This window comes from Emydura macquarii, unplaced genomic scaffold (genome assembly GCF_026122565.2).
Source record: "Emydura macquarii macquarii isolate MOO-44397 ecotype Brisbane River unplaced genomic scaffold, CSIRO-AGI_Emac_v2 contig_67, whole genome shotgun sequence".
NCBI lineage: Eukaryota > Metazoa > Chordata > Testudines > Chelidae > Emydura > Emydura macquarii.
The window spans coordinates 206,932-230,282 of NW_027130204.1; the positions used below are offsets into that span (position 1 = coordinate 206,932).

At 45.2% G+C, this 23,351-nt stretch overlaps 1 protein-coding gene across 1 annotated transcript in view; it reads right to left on the reverse strand.

Moving 5' to 3' along the window:
- TLL2 (tolloid like 2) overlaps positions 1-23,351 on the reverse strand; it is a 151,076-nt gene that overhangs the window by 15,249 nt on the left and 112,476 nt on the right. Inside the window, exons 9-13 of the mRNA XM_067569983.1 lie at positions 22,083-22,198; positions 15,812-15,914; positions 11,516-11,632; positions 4,749-4,894; positions 2,184-2,379 (exon numbers count right to left, since the gene is read on the reverse strand). Coding sequence (XP_067426084.1) covers positions 2,184-2,379; positions 4,749-4,894; positions 11,516-11,632; positions 15,812-15,914; positions 22,083-22,198 — 678 coding nt within the window. The remainder of the gene's footprint in view (positions 1-2,183; positions 2,380-4,748; positions 4,895-11,515; positions 11,633-15,811; positions 15,915-22,082; positions 22,199-23,351) is intronic.

Sequence of the window (23,351 nt, forward strand, 5' to 3'; positions counted from 1 at the left end):
GACAAGGGCAAAAGTGGTCTTGCCTTTCACCATGTAGGGGGTACACAATTAACATCACCACCTTGCAGGCAGCACAGGGCATTGAAGTGACACTAGTCAATGCCATTGGAAGAAGAAGTGAGGTCTCTTCTGGCAAAGGCTTTGCTGCACTTTGCCCTCATTTGCAATGACGCTCCTGATTTCCTTTATTCCTCGGGACCAATGCCACATGTGGGCACCGTGCGTATGGGCAGCCCTGGGAACAGTTCTTTGCTTCCACCAGCCTGTCAAGAGACTGAACTTTGGAACCTGTTGTTCTGATCAGATTTCTGCACCCTGTGCTGCCATTTTAATCCCCAAAGGTCTCATTTATTGGCCTCTAAACTCATTTCCTGGTTCTAGTTCATCGCCTTAAAGAGTAGTTTCCTTACAATGATCCGGTAAAAGTTATTGTGACGTTGGTTTGGTGGGGACAACCCTGCTACGTGAGCTCTCTGGAAGCCTCGCCACCAGTGAGTCGGGAAAACACCAGAGGCAATAACCCCCCACTGAGAAGAAAGAGTCTCCCTGCTTCTGTTTACAGGCTCCATGCTAAGAAAACCCCTCCCATTCCCTAGGTCAGCTGTTCCCAGAGGATGGTACACCAACAGATAGAGCCTGTGGCTGGTCACAGGACACTAGCTCCTGTCCTAGCTGTTAAACTGCATTAAAAGACAGCTAAACGAGTCACCTTTTCTACGTCTTACTCTTCCATCTCAGCGACTGCAGCAGTTGCTACCGGGACGTATTGGAGGTGGGAGAGGCAGGAGGCATGAGACATGCTAGTCAGAGGAGACCCACAGTGAAAGTATTTGAAACCCCCTCCTGATTAATACTGCATGAGCTTCTAGATCCCTGCTTCTTCACAGTCAAGCTATGACACGATGCCAATGTGGGCTAAGACACAATGTTAGACTCCCTGCTCCACGTTAGAACTGGACGGGAAGTCGAATTAAATCATTTGCATGAGACATAGCTAAGGTCATGACCACTCTGGTCACTGAAGGTCCTGCAGCTGTTTTCATAAAGCCACAGGGTTAGAAGGGACTGCAAGCATCATCTAGGCTAGCCCCCTGCCACGATGCAGGATTTGTTGGGTCTGAAAGGTGGGGAAGTGAGCTCTGGGGTCCTGGTAGTTATACTTCATTGAGAATTTTTCCTGGTGGTTTTCATTGGAGAACTATTTATCTTTAGTACCCGACCTAACCAGCTGTGCGCTATTTAAGAGCAGCAATATCCCACTCCAGAGATGGCTGCATTTCAGTACGGGTGAGTCTGCATAGTGCTTTGGGATCCTTCCAGATGAAAGGTACCATATAAACACAAAAGATAGCCACAACTTTATTAATATTACATGCACTTTAGAGATTGTCTACATAATCTCTAAAGTGGGGTACAGTCAGGGTTGGTCCTGCTTTGAGCAGGGGTTGGATGAGATGACCTCCTGAGGTTCCTTCCATCCCTAATCTTCTATGATTCTATAATTAAGGACTACTCTAGCTTCTCCATAGGGATAGCATGAAGTAACATAATCCCAACAGTCAACATTTCTGTCCTGAAGGCAAGGTAATTTCTCATTTTTGTTGCCTGATCCCCCACATGAGTGGAAGGCTTAGCCTTTAACGGTTGATCATGTATAGGCTCGTGGTTTATTTATTCTTGGTGTTTAAAAGTTAGTGTCCCATGTTCTCACAGAGCACATATTTCAACACACTTCTACTCAAGTTTTTTAAGCTGTCAGCTACTTTGTATGTTTCATGTTTCTTCCAAATAATGCAAGAGGCACATTAAATTCCCGGTCATTACAAAATTCATTAGGACAAAAGGTGCCGCCAGAGTTGACTAGCTGAGGACTACAGTGGCAAGTTGCAAGGAGGATACAGACCCCATCTGGTCTGCTTAAAATGGGGAGAGGGGTAGCAGCCTCTTCCCCCTTTAATAAGGAGCTACAGAGTCTTCAGCTCCCAGCCAGTACTACCCTAAGCAGCTGGCATCTCCAATTGAGATAGAGGCCGTACGTTAACCTTTGCCTGTGGCCCACATTGCTGAACTCTATGGCCTCTATGTGGCGCATGGACCAGCCCTTGGAGAGGGGTCTAAAGTGTCTCTTATTGAGAGGTTTCATCTTAATGAAACCACATTAGGGTCCGATGTGTAATCCATACCTCTAAAGAAATTTGCTGCAAACCCTGCTTTATTGATGGATCCATCTGACGCAAACTTCATCCACACTTTATTTGAGCTGGATTTGATATCTTCTGGCTTCTCGTAGCCACAGAAGTGTCCTATCAAAGGGCTGTCCTCAGTGGGGCCGTCTCGGATTTCCAGGTAGTCATAAGCACAACTGTCGTGCCTCTCAATCTGCAGAAGGAAATGGAACACGCCAGAGGTCACACACTTCACTCAGCCCAGTGAGATTCTGTTTAACTTTACAGGATCAAAGAGCACAAATTGATTCAATACAGTCAAGGCAAAGCTCTCTGGTTCAACTTCAAGCAGGGGTCCTCTTTTTCCCCAGGCTTTTGAAAGCTGAGAGGGGGGGAATTGTTAAAGTGAACAGAGGGAATGGGATTTGTGGTGGTTCAGCTTAAAAATACACCCAACTTCAGCAATTTAAGCTACATCATGGGTGCTGAGAGCACCTCTGAATTAAAATTACACAAACAAGTGGAACAGAATTTGGACCTCAAAGTTACCATCAGCCTGGAAATCTGCAGAGCATGTTGTTTTAAGTATTCAGTATCGTTTAAAATTGAATGCATATTGTAATTCATGATTCGTGACGTAGCTACAGATTGGATTCAGTTCAGTTCTCACGGGACAGCACAAAAAATCCCCATCGTAGCTGGCTCCTTGTTGTCCATCCAGGCAAGGGCACAGGTGTACCGGTAGGGCAGCGTGGGGAAAGTTTGCCTTATCCCTTATTTCAATGAAGTGGGCTTGAAGGACTGGCTCAGGCCCTGACTACCTTCTCGCCCCTCCCTTTTCTCTTCAGTTCTGGATCTTTATGTTTGTTTCATGCATGTCTGAGATTCAGTATCTGCTCTGTCCACGGCACCCACCATATCTCACTGCGCACTCCAAAGGGCACTGGGCCTGGTGGGTCCCACAGGATCTCTTGCTAGTAGCCTTGAAGCCTCTTGCCAGCATCACATTGCTGCCATCGAATCCCCTGCAGCCACATGAGATGCTGTGTCTGAATGTTATGGGGCTTAGTTCTGTCGCCTTCACGAGACACCTTCCAATGAGACTCTGGTCCCTGACCATCTACAAGAGCTGCCTTCCTCAGGCACAGCAGCAAGTAAGGGCAAATCCAGGGGATGATCTCCAAGAAGGGAAAGAACATCCCTGCAGGCCACACAGCATGGAAATCACTAAGAGGCAAATAGCTCAAGAATTAGGGATCCTCAGGTCCGGCCCATCCTATCTCCAGCCCTGCTACTTCAAAAAGTCAGCAAAAATCCAACTAATCATAATGCACCCAGCCAGCAGTGCAATACATACTGTAAACGATGGATGAACATCCTTCCTGGCCTCTGCAGAGACTGGCTGTTATCCTGTAACATGACACTTGATTAGACATTCACAAATGCCACTCCTGGCTGTACACTTTTCTAAGCTCCAATCCTGCCCCATTGAAAACAATGGGGAGTCTTGTTCTAGACAGTTTTCAAAAATACAGACACAACGTGATTTGCTAATCTCCCATTACTGCCTATTCACACTGTATGAAGAGATATCTTATTTTATTTATTCAAAATTTACCTACCATTAACTTCATCAAATAACCCTGTGATTTCATGTTACATGACAGGTAGGAAAGAGGAGCTCATCAGTTCTAAGTCTCTCTTGAATAGTCTTATATAGCTCAGTTATTGTAAATCCCTTCTAATTGCTCCTTCAAAAGTAAATAATCCTAGCTTCTGCAAACTCACCATATGTAAACCCCATCTCAATCGCTCAACCTCTTCAATTTGCTCTCTTTAATTTCTACCCTTCTATGAAAACCTGGCTGGTGATGTAGGGAATAGCCTGTCCTGAGGTCATTATGGCTACTATAATATTTAAACAGGGGAGAGGGAAGATATGGATGTATTCCTGGGTGGTGTGATCTCAATAGATCTATGTAGGGTTTGCTGGAGAAGCACCGTCCTATGCAGTATGCAGTCTGATGGCAGGAATCCTCTCTTGAGAGTCACCCAGGAAGAGTGTCCTGATGGTTAGTGCAGGGAATTGGGTGCCAGGACTTCTGGGTTGTATCCTGGCTCTGCCACTGTGTGAGTCTGAGTAATTTTCTTCACCGTTACCTAGCACTCCTCATTTTTTGTTTGTCGAATCTTTCAGTTCTCATCTTATACTCTGATGGCGAGGTATCTGAGGCAGGGCCTGTCTTCCTTTTGTGCACAGACAACATCTAGCACAATGAGGCCTTGACTCTTGACTGGGACCACTGAATGCTTCCGTGATACACATAACTCTGTAAAGCATTTTGTGGGCCTCAGATAAAAGTGTTATGGCTTTAGCATCTAAAGAGGCAGCAAAGAAGGCACATGAAGTGTACACTTTTCATTGATGACAACGGAGTCAGGACTGGGTGGAAATAATTTTATAAAACAAATATTTAGGGGGGAAATTCTCCAATTTTTACCTTCTTTACCACACTTCCTTTTTATAGTCTCATTGACTGCCACATTAGTTGGGTTTAAAAGCACACAACTCAAACCTCTCACCTCAAATGCTTGGAATGTGAGCCCTACGTGAAATCCCTCAGAAACAGTGATCTTCCAGACGCACTCTTTGGAAGGTCGGTAGTCATCTGGGTAATTGGGAGACTGAATCTGGCCAGCATCTTTGTGAATTTCTCCACCACAAATAGCTTCAGAAAAACAAACAGCACATAGATTACACTTGGTTTCCTCACCAAACGCCTGCTCCCAGCACGCCCTCTCCCCCTTTCAAATCTATTCTATCACTACTCATTCTACAAGGCGCGCCAATAAATCATGAAAGGTATTAAAAGCCTGATTCCACTTAGTGTCTCTTGTCTTGTGTGTCTGTCCCCTCGACTATCCACTCTCTGAGGCAGGAACTGTTTGGATATCTGTGTCTGGTACACCACTAATTTAGTTATTAAATTAATAGTAGCAAAATCATACATGAAGCTAACATTAAAGCCCACGATAAAAAGCAAAATGAAATCCTGCCACTAGATGGCACTGTTTGCAAACATTATGCCAGTTCCTGGAAGGTGGCTCCTAGGTGAAGCTGTGCCTAACGGTACAAACCAATCTAATTTATTGCATAAGGGCTGGTAAGGATGGCATCCACAGATGCTCTGTAACCTTAGTAACCTCTGTAACAGTCATTTTTTTATGCAGGCGAGAAGCTGGGCCACACAAAGTTGGGACTGCACACTGCAAGTGGAGAGAGACAAGGTTGGGGCTGTTTTCTAAATAAAACTTTTCAGATTGGGAAGAGGATCGAATCAAGGTAACTCAAAGCTGCACATAGGAATAAGTATCAGCAGTTTATGCTATCAGCACCAGAAGCTGCTTATAGAATGGGTGTGTTTCTTTTTTAAACCGCTTTTAGAGCTTGTGTTTGTTTTTAAAATCATGCAAAAAAAAGTATGAAGATCTCATTTGAGAGCCCAGCATCACCTCTGCATGGAACGTATGTGGGGGAAAGGGGAATTGTACGGCACCTTACACAATGAGCTCCAATTCTGAAAGGGGCCACTGAGGACTACTGTACCAAACATTAAATAATAATGTGCACATTAGATTTCCAGCAGTGAATCCAAACAACTGCATGAAGCTGCTTCTCAGAAACCAGGGTGTCAATGAATGGTGAAGCTACTGGATAGACTTGCTTTCAGATCAGTCAGAAAACCAAGACCCTGACTACCTTAGTGATTCCACAGCACTTCTGAAAAGAGCAGTATTGTTAACCAGCCCTACTAGCCTGCTTATACATTGCAACTTGGGTCTTCCTCTTAACAGCCCCACCCACTGCAGTTTCAACTGGAGAACTATTAGTCAGTTCCCTGTTGTCATGGAGCTAGTGCAGAATGGCTTCTGCATTTCCACCCCCACCCTCCCCAGAGGTAGCTGCATTTCAGTAGTGGGTTAGTGATTCCTAAATCATGTGGAGCAGCCGTATCCCCTCTGTAGTTAAAGCTCAAGCTAGTTTATTGTAAGTCTGATTTTTAGAATTCTTCCCTCCCTTCCCAATGTATCTAAAAAGAACCCAAGCTCCCTGAAATTTTACACACAGGGTCTCATCTCTGTGTAGATTTTTTCTGGGAAGTTTGGTAGAGTTAGTGAAAATGGTTGTGATGTTACAGTGTCCTAAAAATGGCCCACTCATTTTTTCAAATTTTTCCTAAACTGTTTTTGGCTCCAAAACAACCGTGCCTATAAACTCCAAATTTGCTGGGTTTATTGGCCTTCCTGAGGGGAGATGCCCCAAGTTCCTTTGACAGATACACAGAGCAATATTGAAATTATGAAGTGACCTCTCTGACCCCAGGCTGTGTTGTAGCAGCTGCTGGTCTGAGCCAGATGTTAAGGGGTGGTGATATATGACTGGGGAGGGCTGCAGGAGTCTCACAGGGCAACAAGGGAACTGAGACAGCAACAACTGGAAGGGAAAGACTGGAAGTGGCAGAGTGGGGTGGAGCTGTGATCCCCGATACTGGAATTTGGGAGGCTCTTAGAGGTGGGGATGGATAGAGGGGAGCAGCAGATGGGTTGAGATGGAGTGGGATTGATGAATGGAGGTTCAGGGAACTGAGAGAAGCATAAATGGGGAGGCATAGGACAAGGCTCAAGCATGGAGTCATCTGGAGTATGGTGTCCAGTTCTGGGCACCACATTTTGGGAAAGGTGTTGACAAATTGGAGAAAGTCCAGAAGGGAGCAACAAAAATGATTAAAGGTCTAGAAAACATGACCTGTGAGAGAAGATTGAAAAAACTGGGTTTGTTAAGTCTGGAGAAGAGGAGACTGAGGGGGGACTTGATAACAGTTGTCAAGTATATAAACGGTTGTTACAAGGATAAGGGTGAAAAATTGTTCTCGCTAACCTCTGGGGATAGTACAAGAAGCAATGGGCTTAAATTGCAGCAAGGATGGTTTAGGTTGGACATCAGGAAAACATTCCTGTCAGGGTGGTTAAGCACTGGAATAAATTGCCTAGGGGAGGTTGTGGAATCTCTGTCATTGGAGGTTTTTAAGAGCAGGTTAGACAAATACCTGTCAGGGATGGTCTAGTTATTACTTAGGCCTGCCTGGAGTGCAGGGGACTGGACTAGATGACTGATTGAGGTCCCTGCCAGTCCTACAAGTCTATGGAAAGGAAGGCAGTTTGGGGGGGCATGGAATGGGATAGGAAATGTGGATAAGGGGGCAGGAAGCCAGAGATCATGGCAAGGGAGCGTCAGGCCCAGGAGGGAGACACAAAGGGGGTAAACACAGGAGAGTGAGGTGGACCGTGAAGGTGTGATGGAGGGAAGCATACAGGGAACTGGAGGACAAGGAAAGTTGGCATCTCAGCCACACCAAAACAAAACCAAAAAAAGTGTAAATGCTTAAAATATCCTAGATATGGGACTGTAAGAGCATAAAGACACTCATGTGGCTAAAATCCTCCCCTTCCTCTGTCCACAATCTTCCTTATCCCATCCAGAGGTAACAACTTCCACACACTTCCTGTGGGCTTACTGAAGTTGGTCCATCAATGGACCTTGTAAGATCTGTTGGAGCAGGACTCCCATTCCTGAGTTTAAACCTTTCGCGCTGATTAGATACAGGGAAATTCCCAAACATGAAACCTGGAGTCTAGGCTGAAAGCAGGCATTTAATGGAGTCCACTAGACACCTGAAAAACAATTACACACCTTCCAGAAAGTGTTAAGAAATCTGGACATGGACCCAGCCAGTTCCCCACTCTATATAATCCTTTATCACTCACTCTCCCGCCCCCACCCAACTATAAGCTGGATTCAAGGAATCCATTTCCAAAATGTTATAACAAAAACAGGTTCTATTTAATCCTACAGCACCATAAACCAACCCCAAACAGATCAGTCATGGCAATTCCATTCTGGAAAAATACTTCTCTGCTCCCCTATCATCATGCACTGTGGGAACTTACAACACTGACCCAGGACTGTTCCCTGAGGCTGCACTCCTTTCGGCATCTTTATTACACATTTAACAAGTGAACAATGTACACCCAACCGACTTCCACTGCAGAACAAAACAAAGGGGTAAACTTCAAGTCAGTCAATGTGATAAGGAGCAAGGAGTGAATACGTGGCTGTGGAAAACTGGCTGGAATCCAGAACTGCTCATGTCCAGATTCTCTACTATTTGTTGGAAGGTGCATTTCTTTTTTTTTTTGCAAAGAGTGTAGTTGTTTGCTGGGTGCTAACTAGACCCAGCTGAAGCACACTTTCCACCTGACTTCTTTAACTAAGTTTGGTTTATACCTTGTAGCCTGTCAAGGGCTTTGGAAAGGTGCCATGAAAATGTGTGTGTACTATGCCCTGCCTCTTTTCAGAATAACACCACCTAGGCTCTTATCTAGTGCTTTTCAGCAGTAGAGCTCAAAGCACTTCCCACAGGAGGTCAGTATCATTAACCCAATTTTAGAGGTGGGGTAACTGAGGCAGGCCCGTGCCCAACCCCACCATGTACATGGTCATGTGGAAGAGGATATGCACACAGCCCGTGTGACAGCACTTTTTATAGTGTTAGACATTCAGAAAAGAACCTGAGATCAAAGGTGGCTGTTAATGATCAAAGCAAATAAAGGAAACAGTATGTCCAAAACTGTCAAACTTGAAAGCTCCATGACACACAAAAGTGAAGGATTGTACAGATTTGATCCTGCACCAACACAAGTTTGCCATTGACTTTTGGTGGAATCTGACTAGCCCCCCAAAGCAGCAGTATAAAAGTTAGGGACCGAAATACAAGTGCCTTGATTTTCCCAGCAGCTGAGTGACCCATGGGCTTCTATCAGATCAGTGAGTGCTCATCCTCTCTGAAAATCAGGCTGCTTTTTTCTAGGTGTGAGACTTCAGGCATTCACTTTTTAAAGCACTGGCATATAGCTTCAGTTTGGCCTGAATCAAGAGTTGTTTATTAGGCCCAAAATTCTTAATCCAGCTCCGAGTTGTTTGAGGCCTTCCAATCCAGGATTGTTTTTCTAGTGGATTTCATACTTTTCGACATTTAAAATCTGTTCTATTCTTTCCAAAAGATTCTTGCCAGTAATAACCTGCTGTAATTGCAAGCAAAATGGATCATGCTATACAACAGCATCAACTAACTTATCTGCTCTCCATGTATTTTCACCTGAGAGAGACAAGACAAGTGGTACTTCAGACAGGCAGTAAGTGCTGGGCCAAAAATCCAGCCAAAGAGCTAAGTGATTCAAACAAAGGTCCATTTGTGTCACCAGTTCTGATAATTGCTTATCTCTCCGATCTCGTTGTTTTTGGCCCCCAGTAATTACTCTAGCAGACAGGGGAAGTGACAACAGAAATCTAAGCAGCAAAATCAATTTTGGAGGAAAAACAATTATGAGGTAAAAAGCTCTCCAAATATTTAATAAAAAGAAAGGGATGAAAGCCCTGCTAATTGATAGGAAAAGGCTCAGAGCCATACCTGAATGTTAGCTCTCAGAGACATTGCATTACCAACTCTCCAGGATGCACAGCTCCATGGTACCAAATATTGGCATCCAAAACTTCTGTTAAATAGCCTGCTTAGGAAATCCATCATTCACCTAAAGCCCATCTGCCTGGAATGCTCCCTTTTCCCAAGGCATTTACCAGGATCCTTTCCCCATCTTGCCCAGGGAGCCCCCCCAGAACAGCTGATCCAACAGTTACCATCCAGTCACTACTATACCCTCTGGGTTGCAGTAACTGCCACAGTCCACTGGGTGGTGTTGGCAAGGAAATCTGTCTTGTTTGCAAACGAGGTAGAGGAGCAAAATGAAAACCTACTTTTGTGAAAAAAATTTCTACATTTTTTTTCATTCCCAAGTGACTGAAATGGACCCCCCCCCCCCTTTCTTTTTTAATTTTTCTAAATAGCCAGTTGAGCTTTTCTTCAATTTTTTTCTCCCCAAAAACAACTATGGAAGTTTTTCAAACCCTTTCAATAACATTTTCAATATTTTCTATACACGTTTTGGAAGATTGTTCATGCAAAATGAAAAACTGGCGACATGGACAATTGTTGTGTGAAAAGTTTTTTTTTTTAAAAAAAAGCAAAAAACCAAAAGGACATATTTCAACAAAAAGACACTGGGTTCCAAAAATTGCATCCAGCTCCATTGCACACCCATGGGCTATGCCTCCCAAATCCTCCCTACAACCTCACTGGGACAATGCAAACCAGTGCCCTAACACATATGGATGGATTCCTCCTTCTTTAAGGATTAGCCCCTTAAAGGACCTGAATCAATAGGTTATCTGAAACTACAACAATCAGTGGAAGTCCCTGAACTTCACTCACAGCCAGGAGTGCGAGCTTCCCCTTAAATCACCATGTGTTCTGATTCTGCAGTACCTCTCATTTTGAAAAGCCTCATAGACAATAGACATAATGCATCACACCAGTGCACAACATGCCCACAGACAAGTGGGGGGGGGGGAGGGTTACCACCTTTTTAATGGCTGGTAACTGGATCTCTGAAGCCCCGCCCCTGTACCACCTCTTCCCCTGACACCCCACCCCCTTCCTTGCCTCTTTCCCGGCTCTCCCCCGAGATACAAAATGTGGGACATCTTTGCTTGTCAAATGGCACCCAGACACACAAGCTGAAACTCTGTCTCTGTCCGGGTGAAAATCAGACGGGTGGCAACCCTACGGTGGAGGGGCCAGGACATCAGGGCAAGCCCCTACTCTTACAAGAAATGTTAGGCAGTGCAGAAAGGGATTCAGGAATTCATCCAAGAAGCTTCACCTTCAAGGAACTCAACTGATCTGGCTGAAGGACAAAGGTCTGAGTCCATCCCTTGGTTTCAAGGTGGGTAGAAATTTCAGTGCCAGATGCTTATGTAATCTCGGAGCAAAGGCCTGGCTGGCCAGTTAGCCTGCGAGGAAGTACCAGCTCACCAGCGATATACATTGACCGAACCTTTGCTAGATGGATCATAGCTACAGTTGGTGGTTGATTAGGGCAGGGGTAGAAGAGCTGGTCTGAGCCCCATGCTCGGATGTGGTCCCCTCATTGCGCTATTCCATGCCCTGGGAACAGATTTGCTGCGGGGGTTGGCTGATATCAGCCTTGTATGTTGAAGGGCTCTCCAAATTCAGAGATTCCTGCTCACCCTGGAAAACACCAGTGGCTTGAGTGCCTTCATTTATAATCAAACAAGTCCCTGCTCTGGGCCCATTTGTTACGCTCCCACTTACACTGCCTGGTGTTTGGATCCCTATGCAGCGTGATGTAGGACTCCTAGATAAGGATCCTACCTTCATAAGCCACAAAGAAGCCTTTTCCCAGGATATTGCTGCTGCTCCGGAACTCGATCCACAGCCTGCTGTCTGTGGAGATAAGCGGCTCGGGGACTTTCTCACCACAAAATCTACCTAGAAGGCAGGAAACAGACAGTCAAGATCTCTCCACTGATTGGCAAAAGCGGTTTGTGCTCCCAGCAGCGTTGAGTGGGGAGACATACAAGACCCCTAGCAGTTCAAGAGAACAGAGAGAGTCGATGGTAAAAATAAACAAACAGGCTCTTTCACTCAAACTACAACTTTATTTCTATTTACCCATAACAGAGTTTAAATATCATCTGGGAACAAAAGCCAGCATGTCTCATTCACAAATCCTGCCACCATTAGTCTGGCTCTCATTTTAACCACACAAAGGTTAGCCCACCTTAAAAAGAATCTAGGTGAATACAGTAGGGACTTTAGCCTCATTTCCTGATAGTGAGGAAGTGCTAGGAGCAACAGCCAAAACACAGGAATCCCAGCACTTGACTGTCCATCATTTATTCGTATTACCAGCAGCCCTAGTCATGGCCCAGAGCCTATTGTACTAGGCATTGTACAGACACAGAATAAAAAGATGGTCCTTGTTAGTGTTAACTGGAGTGCAGCGCTGTACCTGCCCCCAAGGCACTTCCAGTCTAAGTGGACCAGACAGACAAAGGGTGGGAGACCAGTGGATTAAAATGGATGGGAAGTAGGTGTACAGAGCTCCTGGAGAGCTTTGAAAATCTCAGCCTGAGCATCAAAAAAAGAAAGACGGATCTGTTCCTCCTGTAGGTGTAGCATGAGAGAAAATCTCTCCATCACTTCAACTCTGGCGATCACATCCACCCTTTGGCACCTGACATAGAATCCTCTTAGTTAAGAATCTCTTCATACTCAACCCTCTATCATTTACAAAACTTTACAGTAACTGCCTTTTCTTAGCACAAGCATCTTCACTGGGTGCTTTACACAGCTTGGTTCTCACTGGTAAATGTCAGGCTAACAACAGGCGAGGTGGCATTCCTGAACTGTACAATCGCAAACTGCAATCCGTCAGAGCAATCTGATTAATAAGTAAATAAATAAATAATAAATCCTTATGATTCTATAGCCTATTTCAGCCAGAAGGCCCCTCAAAACACAGTACAAACAATAAATAAGTACTGGGAGTAACTAATACAATATGGTTCTTTTCTTCTCTGGACACCAGTGACACTATCTGCTGTATGCAATAGGGTTAGGGTTTGTTCCTCATTTAAAGGAGTAACTAAATCACAACTTATCCAATTGAATCTGCTGGGGGAATTTGGCAGAGGCTGAATGTAATTACCTAAGCTGGAATTCAGCCAGGACATCAGGGATACGACTGCTGGTCTCGCAAAAAAAAAAAAAAAAAAAAAAAAAGATATATCAAGAGGATATGTAATAATTTCATATGATTAAGAGCTTGGTTTTCTCTCTCATCGGAAAGTCAGCATCTTAGTACCCAACCACATGGTGCATGATTGGTTCTTTATCAACTCTGGCCATGTCTAGAGTAGGGAAAAAGGTACATGTTTTAATGTGAATTAGCTAACACACGTTTATCGACACAGGTTAAAATCCTAGTGTAAAGAAGGCAGTTGTAGTTTTAATATATTAGCTGGTTGATGTTAACTATAAGCCGCTCCAGGGTTTAAAGGTGTGTTACACACACCTCTTCCTAGTGAAGGCAAGCAATCTACTGGAATAACATCTACTGAACCATAATTCCATCTTTTCCTAGTGCATCTCCCATTCAAATGCTAGTCCAGAACAGACTCTGCTTAACTTATGAAATCTGACAAAATCATATCACCTTTGCAAGCACAAGTATAGTCCATGGGGGTCAGGAGTCATTATGGTATGACAGACAGGGACACAGCTTGCTGAAGTTTTTGGAGGTACGGGAAGGAGATACTAACTAACAGTGCCTACGCTGCAAAGTTATTTAGTTCTAGGGTCACTGAGCAACTGCCTCTTGGATTTCAAATTGGAGTTCAACAAGGATGTCAAGGAGAGGAAATGCAGATGAGGAAGCCAGAATAAGTGAGCTCCTTGGAGTGCAATAAAGGGCCCATTCATAAAAAGTTATGCACCATTTAAGGCTGGATTTTCACACACTTCCCTGGGAAAATATGCAGTGCACATTTTTTTCCAGGCAACATACATGCTTTCACAATTCACACTAATCCTCTCCCCACCCCGCTGCTGGACTGCCACCAACCTGCCTCTTCCTAACTAAGTCCATGGCCCTGGCCCCTCTTAGGGGCCATGGCAGCTCACACAAGCCACTTGTTGCGAACAGCAAGATTGGCAAATCCCACTGTATTAAGGAGATTTTTTTTTTTTGGAAGCACTTCAAATATTTGGCAGAAAAACTGAAGTGACGTAAGTTAAGGCTGCTGGAAAGAGGCGTGTGCTCACCCACAGCACAGTGACAATGGCACACCGACACCGACCCGACTAACACACACCTCTGCTCCTCGATACAGCCCCAAAGAAATATTCCTCCAGAGAACAGAACTGCTCCAACTGCAGGGAAACCTCAGCCTTACCCACCTGCTCCTCCACCAGTGTCAGGTCAGATGCCATGCGACTGCTGGCTAGCAGCAGGCATGAGGTATCTCTCAAAGCTACTGAGGGTTATAAACCTGGCTTTGCAGGTACACTCACAGGCCTCCTTTCTTTAATCTTGTGCTTCTGAGTTTAAGGGAGGCACTGTGGCTCTGCCCAGTGGCTACCCTTGTGTAGCCTCACCTGCATACCCCTCTGTACAACTTTGCTCTCTGCAGACACAAGCCTTAATGCTTTTCCCTTCTCTGGCTCCTTTCCTTCAAAGCACCTCACCCACATGCTGCCTCACAACCCAATACACTGGGAACTGAATCTGGAAATGCCAAAGATGCCGAAAGTCACTGGGGCATTCTGCACCCTCAGCCTCACTGAAAACCCCAGCCTCCCAGCCCAGTTCCTTGTGGTGTCAGAGAGCACAGTGCCGTTCACCTCCGCAATGCTTCACGGGCTCACAACAGCAAGGGATATGGCTTTCGTTGTCTCCCCTTGTGCGCCACAGTGGGGGTTTGCACCGTTTTATGGATGGGGTTGCAGAGGCTAAGAAACTTGTCCAAGATCAAAGCGAGTTAGGAGCAGAGATCGGAACAGAACGCCCGAGTCCTGGCACCCTGCTCAGAGCAGCAGACAGCACTCTCTCCTCTAAGACACTCTTCCACACACCTCTGCTCCCTCAAGAGTGACTGACTGCAGGCACAGGATGCAGGAAATAAATGAGTCACCAGGAACTTGAGACACGAGCGTTTTCTCACAGTGACTCAGTCCAGCCATGCCTGCGGCACAGAGGGACATCAGCACTAATTCATACCATTCTAGAGGGAGCCTGGAAACAATGACTTGGGATCTGCCAGGGATATGTACACGCAGAGCCAGCAAGGAGTCCTTCAGACCTGTGACACACACCTATCCAAACACAGATAATGGTCCCTCAAGTCCTGGCTATGTTGCAAAAGCAGGGATTTGGTTTCACCACACTAACCCTCATTGCAAGGTCCAGTCTTGCTGTGGGACCACATTTAAATGGTTTCCAAAAGGAGCCGCGATTTTAGGTGCCCAACTTGAGACATCTTAAAGGTGCCTGATTTTCAGAAGTCAGGTGACTCAGAACTTGCTGAAAATTGGATCTTCCCCTAAGCTGTCCTTCGCTGAGCACCCAATAAGTAAGGCTCTCCAAATCACTAGTCAGTCTTGGAAACGGGAGCCTAGAAGGCCTGCAGGGTGGCTTGGGAACATGATTGCAACACAGTTTGGTCCTATCTTTGCTGCAAGACTGAACCAGGAGAATAGAATTAAATATTTGAAGGGAAGGCACTCTAGTAGTTAGAGAAGGGGACTGGGATTCAGGCGACGAGGCTTCTCTTCCTAGCTCTGACTCACTGTGGGACCTTGGCAAATGACTTCCCCTTCTGGATCTCAGCTCTCCATCTGTGCAGTGAAGGAATAACAATGCCCTACCTCACAAGGGAGTTGTGAGGCTGAATAGGCCCAGGTGTAACGACCACAGATTTCAATGGGAGTTAGGCTCCTCAATACCTTCAAGGATCTGGATCTTACTTACAGTTCATGAAGGACTGTGGGATCTTTGGATGAAAGCAGGAGCTCCGGGCACCTTTGCTCCCATCAGCTAAAACCGTCAAGGGCTCATTTGTATGCCTGCCATAAAAAACCTCTTTAAAAATAGAAATAGACACTCACCCAATAAGGGAGCCTTCCTCCAGTAGCCATCACGCACCTCCACGTAATCGTACCAGCACAGGCGACTTTTAAACAAGTCCATTGACGTGAAATTTAAAATGATCTGTGAACAGACAGTGCAGAATTATCTTTGCCCCAGGAGCTATTTCACACATTAGATGCTACAGATTAGAGTCCGTCAGTGCCGTTATTCTGCATATGAGGTTTAGATAGTACAGGATGGACCCACTTTGTTTTTTGTAGCATCTTTCATTTAAAAAAGCCTTCAACCTGATGGGTTTTACAGAGCTATATAGTACAAGACAGCAGCCAGCACAAGTAACTGGAGGAATTATGGAAAAGATGGCGTAAATTGACCACATGGTGAATAAAAGAAAAGGCTGCTATTATGTAAATTGGGATCAATTTAGGTTTTGTAGCAAAAATAAGAAATGGGACCATGGGTTCACCTGATATGAATAAGGGGGGAAATACACAATTGACATTTTCTGCAGGAAAATTTTGATTTTGCTGACATTTTTTAATTTTCTGTCAGGGAAATTAAAATCAAGTATTTTTTTTTGTGTTGAGTTAACCCAAATCAAAACACTCTGGATTGTCAAACCAAATTAAAATGTTCCATTTCCAGTCAATTCAACATTAATCTGCATCTATTTCAACTGCGGTGGTGCAATCATGGGAGTTGTAGTTTCTGTGGCTCTTGTCTCCATTCTCCCTTTTTGGACTGGTCTCCCTGGCCAGATTACATCCTCCACAACAGACCAACCACTGTCTCCCCTCTTGATGAGCCACTGTGATGCATCACGGGAGATGTAAGCCAGCCAGGAAGCCCAGCCCATAGTACCCAGATGATAAATACCCATACTACTATGCTCACGTGTTATTGCAATGGCTGAGGCAGACACAGTTTAGCATCAAACTGCGCTACAACAAAAGGTTTTGATTGATTCAACAAACCAAACATGAAACATTTCCATTCAGGAATGTCTCAACATTGTCTTTTTGATTGAAAAAGTTTCTACTTTTCCATACTGAAATGTTTCAGAGCTTCTCATGCCCTGAAAAACTTCAATATTTCAACTTTTTGTCCAAAATCAGGACAAGAAAATGTTGAAATATTGGATTTTCCCATGGAACAGAAATTCTGATTTTTGATCAGCTCTGAACAGGGACATGCTCAGGAATATAAACTCCATCATTTTTGGAGGGCATGTTCTGTGATCCCGCCAAGGCCCTGGGGGCTGGAGGAGCTCTGTGCCCCTCCCACTGATTATTGGGAGGGCCGTATCCCTGCTTGTCCCCCTTGTGCATGCCCCTGGCTCTGAAAGTAAAATTGTTTTCATTTAAACATATATTTCTTTGAGTACTTTACAAGGCATGAATTAAGCTTCCCACAACAATGCCATGTGACAGGTAAGTATTATTCATTTTATTGAGGGGAAACTGAGTCATGCACACTGCAACACCATACACAAAAAATATTTTCCAGCACTGGTGCAGTTCATTTGATTGTCCAAATTCTGGGAAGTACAAAAGGGAAACAAGTGGCACAAGTGATGGAAGGCAACAAGATTTTTTTTTCTTAACTCTCAGCTCAGTTATACCAATGCAACCATGCTGATCCAGTGGGGTTGGCTCTGATTTCAGGGCATAATGGGTCCCATGATTTTTATCATGACAGTGTCCCTTTAAAGTATTTAGTCATAAGGCAACTGGTGGTGGGAGAGTGAATTTGAGAGAGGTAGGGCTTGTTCCTGAAAAGGGACCCTCCCGCTTTGCATCTGAGAGTCCCACTGAACCCAATGGCCCTATTCAGAGTAGTAAGTGTTTGCAAGATTTGTCCAAGAGATTAATTTTCATCTAATATCTTCTAAAGAAATATGGCCATGCTAAAAACTGGCTTCTATTATATATTCTGACCTAATAAACTAGATCATTAAAACTGGAAAGATCTTAAAAACGCTATTTACTTTTCATTATTTACCCTTCATCCCTTTCTGCACTTCTCTGAACATGGACAACAAAAACAGATGAGTAAGTTTCAGTTCAGTTTACAGACAGCATCTGGGACATCAGCTCAACGCTGCAATGTCTTAGCTGCAAGCACCACAGGGGAAGGGCTATTTTTAAAATGGTGGACGCCCTTCTCCCCCCCCTTTAAATGGACTTTGATTTTGTAGAAATTTGTTTTTCACAGAACTTAAATTTTGAGTTACATCTAACCTAACCCTTGTAACTGAGGCAGACACACTTAACAAGAGCTTATAACAATTTAAATTGTTTTTAAACCGTCCAATAATATCAATTAAGAGCCTGCACCATTCTTGGTAATTTTTCTAACATCCGAAGGTTTCTGCTGATGTTAGAGGCAGCAGCACCACACATCTCAGGACAGGACCCATTGGCAATGGAATCAAGTGTTGACAGAGCCCAGGTCCAGCTATCTTTGGGAGTTAGGAACCTAAATACCTCTGAGGATCTGGGCCCCGGGCCCTGAATGAGGTAGTTTGGCAGAACAGCAGCTGAAAGCAAGTGTTTGCTGAAGTGGGATCTATGGTTCCTTTCTGCACTGTTTTGTCTTATGCGTGCATCTTAAGTGCTTCTCTAAAGGGTTTACTGATTAGCTGCCGTGCCAATGAGCTCCCATGCAGGGCAACACACCCATGGTAGCCTGAGAGGATGCAGAGGGGTTGAGTGGAGTAGTGTTAATGGGTTAAAGAAAGATTTAATTTCCACTGGAAAATCAATAAAAACAAAAGAAGCTGAAAAGCAAGCAGAGGAAGCAACTGATTGATGGTCAGCAGGTCTTGCAATCTGAAGACGTCCAAAGAGTGGTGGGCGGAGTTCCAGCGGACAGCGATATTTTCCTGTGCAGAGAGGGCAGGCAGTTGATGTCATGGAGTCTCAGCCCCCCCTTCAGGAACCAATGGCAATTTTGCTCACAACTTTACGGAACTGGGCAGAGTGGTAGGAAGCTTTTAGGGGTGCATGTCTGAGTTCTCAGTGCAGCCAGAGTTAGCAGGTTGCTGGATAGCTAGTAGGCAGGTAAGGACAACCAGGGAAGGCCAACAGGCACCTGGGAGAGATTGCTGTACCCTGGATTCTGGCTTTCCACACATGCTTAGTATTTGTCCTACTTCTCCCCTCCCCAAGAAAAAGTACGCATTATTATGTTGCACTGATGATTTCACAAAGGTTGCATGGGTCCCCTATTGTTGTAGGGACAAAAGCCATTACCCAGCAAATTCCCCAAACAGCAAAAGGGAAAATGCTGGTTTAGAAACCTCACTGATCACTAAAAACAGATCTGGGGGGATTTTCAACACAGCAGACACATTAGAGAAGGAAACAACTTACTAGGTTGTTTAGTCCTTTTCCTCAGGGACCAACACAGGGTTGTTCCCCACATTGACTAGTGCTTTGTCCAGTCTGTAGCATTAAATGATTTCCTGTAAGTGATGGGGCTTTCAGCAACCCCTTAGGAGATTGTCCAACAGCTTAACACACCTCACTGTCAGGAAGTTTCTCCTGATATTCAGTGTTCCACTTTTCCCCTGCCTTGTAGCAGTAATTATATCCCTTGGATCATCTTTAATAAATCCTCTCCATCCTCAGTGTTAACCTTGACAATAATTAAGACAAGATCAGCTCCCAGACTGCTGTACTGGGTGGCACAGAATGGGAAGGAGGCGAACATCCCCCAGTGCTCCCAGACTGCTGTACTGGGTGGCACAGAATGGGAAGGAGGCGAACAACCCACAGTGCTGAAGGAACAGGTCCAAGACTATTTAGAAGGATTGGACATACACAAGTCCATGGGGCCGGATGCAATGCACCCGAGGGTGCTGAGGGAGTTGGCTGAGGTGATTTCAGAGCCATTGGCTATTATCTTTGAAAGCTTGTGGCAACAGGGGGAGGTCCCTGAGGACTGGAAAAAAGCAAATATAGTGCCCATCTTCAAAAAAGGGAGGAAAGAGGATACAGGGAACTACAGACCGGTCAGCCTCACCTCAATCCCTGGAAAAATCATGGAGCAGGTCCTTAAGGAATCCATTTTAAGGTACTTGGAAGAGAGGAAGGTGATCAGGAACAGTCAATACGGATTCACCAAGGGAAAGTCATGCCTGACCAACCTGATTGCTTTCTATGATGAGGTGACTGGCTCTGTGGATGTAGGGAAGGCGGTGGATGTGATATACCTTGACTTTAGCAAAGCTTTTGATACCGTCTCTCACAGTATTCTTATCAGCAAGTTAAAGAAGTATGGGTTGGATGAATGGACTATAAAATGGATAGAGAACTGGCTAGAGCATAGGGCTCAACGAGTAGTGATCAATGGCTCCATGTCTAGCTGGCAACCGGTCACAAGCGGAGTTCCCCAGGGGTCGGTCCTGGGGCTGGTTTTGTTCAACATCTTTATTAATGATCTGGAGGATGCGGTAGATTGCACCCTCAGCAAGTTTGCGGATGACACTAAGCTGGGGGGAGTGGTAGATACCCTGCAAGGTAGGGATAGGATACAGAAGGACCTAAACAAACTGGAGGATTGGGCCAAAAGAAATCTAATGAGGTTCAACAAAGAAAAGTGCAGAGTCCTCCACTTAGGAAGGAAGAATCCCATGCACAGCTATAGACTGGGGACCGATGAGCTGGGCAGCAGCTCTGCAGAAAAGGACCTGGGGGTAACAGTGGATAAAAAGCTGGATATGAATCAGCAGTGTGCCCTGGTTGTCAAGAAGGCTAATAGCATATTGGGCTGCATTAGGAGGGGCATTGCCAGCAGGTCACGGGAAGTGATTATTCCCCTCTATTCGGCATTGGTGAGGCCGCATTTAGAATATTGTGTCCAGTTTTGGGCCCCCCACTACAAAAAGGATGTGGACAAGTTGGAGAGAGTCCAGCAGAGGGCAACAAAAATGATTAGGGGGCTGGAGCACAGGACTTATGAGGAGAGGCTGAGGGAACTGGGCTTGTTTAGTCTGCAAAAGAGAAGAGTGAGGGGGGATTTGATAGCGGCCTTTAACTACCTGAAAGGGGGTTCCAGGGAGGATGGGGCTAGGCTGTTCTCGGAGGTGGCAGATGACAGAACAAGGAGCAACGGTCTCAAGTTGCAGGGCGGGAGGTCTAGGTTGGATATTAGGAAAAAGTTTTTTTCTAGGAGGGTGGTGAAGCGCTGGAATGGGTTACCTAGGGAGGTGGTGGAATCTCCATCCTTAGAGGTTTTTAAGCTGAGGCTTGACAAAGCCCTGGCTGGAATGATATAGCTGAGGTTAGTCCTGCTTTGAGCAGGAGGTTGGACTAGATGACCTCCTGAGGTCCCTTCCAACTCTAATATTCTATGATTCTAAGGTTATCATGTAATTAAGGAGTATTGACAATCAACCTTGTCAATAATCAAGGAGGGTTATTATAGCCAACACACACGGGTTTAGCTCTTATTTTCTTTCTTTAAAAATAATCCTTCCTTTTGCTGCTCTTCTCAGCTCCTTCCAATCGGCAAATTCCGTCCTGGAAACACAGCGCCCAGAACTGTAGGGGTTTGCACTAGAGTTGGAGAGACAGGGATGATGCCTCCTGATTTAACAGTTTGCAGGCAGTAGCATAGAGTTGTTACCAGACGCTGCCCTTTGAGCTCCCCAAAGGCTGTGCCCTGAATTCCGCTTTCTTAGGAGAGTAGCTAAAATGCCTCTGGAGCCTTCATTGACAGCTGCTCCACTGCGCTGAGCGCTGAGCTCCTTCCCACAGAGCATGCACAGTTGCTGCATGGGTATCTATGGAGATGAGTGAAGGGGGACAAACTTTCCATGGGAACAAAGAGGTTGGAAAAAAGTTTCCCCACCACCTCCTCCTCATACTCGAACAAGAGTGGAGGGGGTGGAGAGGAGTACAGCACAACTCCCATCATCCAAATGCTCCCCAGAATCTATTGAGGATCCCACTGATATGTAGCAAGTGGTCAGCACGGTCCCCATATGCAGGATCTAGCTTGACAGGAGAGATGGCTGCTCAGATCAATGAAGAGCGTTGCATGTAGGGACCTGAATTCCCACAGCTGTCCAGGGAAGCTGGCATTCCACGATCATTGTCTCCACTTACCTGTGCAAGACTCTGGCAGATGAGCCTCTACCCAAATCGAGTGGTGCACAGCCTCTGCATTCAGGATGAAAATAGGTGTGTCCAAGGGCATCTCAATGAATTGCTAATGCAACACTCAGGCCAAATCACATGCCTGGAAATTGCAGATACAATTTCTATCGGAAGTCTAACCTACCTTCTCCCCAGGAGTCACAGATATTCTCCACACACAATGGGAATAGGAAGGATAGCCATTTGGAAAACCAGGAGCAGAGAAATTCCCTGTTGTGTCCTGCAAGGTCTCCCCGCAAGCTATGAGATTGAAAGACAGCAGCAAAGAGTTACCCTCTGAAAGAAGATGTTCAGAGTTTATCAAGCTGTTTTTGATCTTCCCTTGTGGGTATTGGTAGCAAGCTAGACAGCTTTGCACCTCTAGGTCACTGACTCAAATCCAACCTCATTTGGTAGTGAGCAGTGGTCATTGCCATCTGCCTGTTTGGTGACCTAGGTGAAAATGATCAGCATCTGTGGGATAAGAAAGATTTATCCATCTGGGGATGCTGACAAAATAGATCATTACAAAGGGTTACCTCTCCCTCCACCACTCTCCTCTGCACAAAGCACTTTTAAAAATATTTTTAAATTATCTGAATTGTGGAAGATCTTTTCTACCCATTCCACCAAATGCAAAATTATTAAAACCAAAGCCTGCCACTAGACAAGCTATTTTCCCTTCATTACAATCTGCTCAATAAAGTTTTCCTTAGTTACCATTGTTAATACTCTTTTCTGGGTTAAAACACTGTGACAAAAGCTAGCTGAGCCCCAAAGCACCCTCAGTTCAGGGAGTCAACTCTGCATTGTAGCAAGACACAGCATAAGATTTTAACGTTGAAGCTTTTCTCTACTCTCTGCCACACACTATTTGTTGCCTGTTGCAACGGATGAGGGGTAGCTCCCAGAAAGTTTTTAAACACCCTTTTTTAGGGAACAGGGTTCCAACATCTGTGAAATCAGCAACAAGTGTAGTTCCTATTCACTGAGCCAGGAAGGAAGGGCTGGAATGTGGAATGACACATACACGTGCAGAGCAGATGCTGACTGACTGGGGTGAGAGACCACACATTTCAAAGCGCCTGTTTCACTCGCAATGCTCAAAAGCCACATGTGAATGAGCACGATGCGGAGCAGACATCAGACCACTGCTCAACTGCTCTGGATTTCATAACCCTTGTGCCCACTCATGTTCTAAAGTAGGGTCAGACCCTTGCTGGGTTTCCCCAGCAACTGTGAGGCAGCCCCCAAGAATCCTTCATTAAGCAGGAGCGCTTGGAAAGATTTGACAAGATTGAACATCTGCCTCTGTTTCTCATGCAAATGCCATGAACGCTACTCTGCCTGGCACCCTGACTCTGCCTGATGCTGAGGTTTGCCCACTAATTTTTCAGCCTTGATCACAATTACA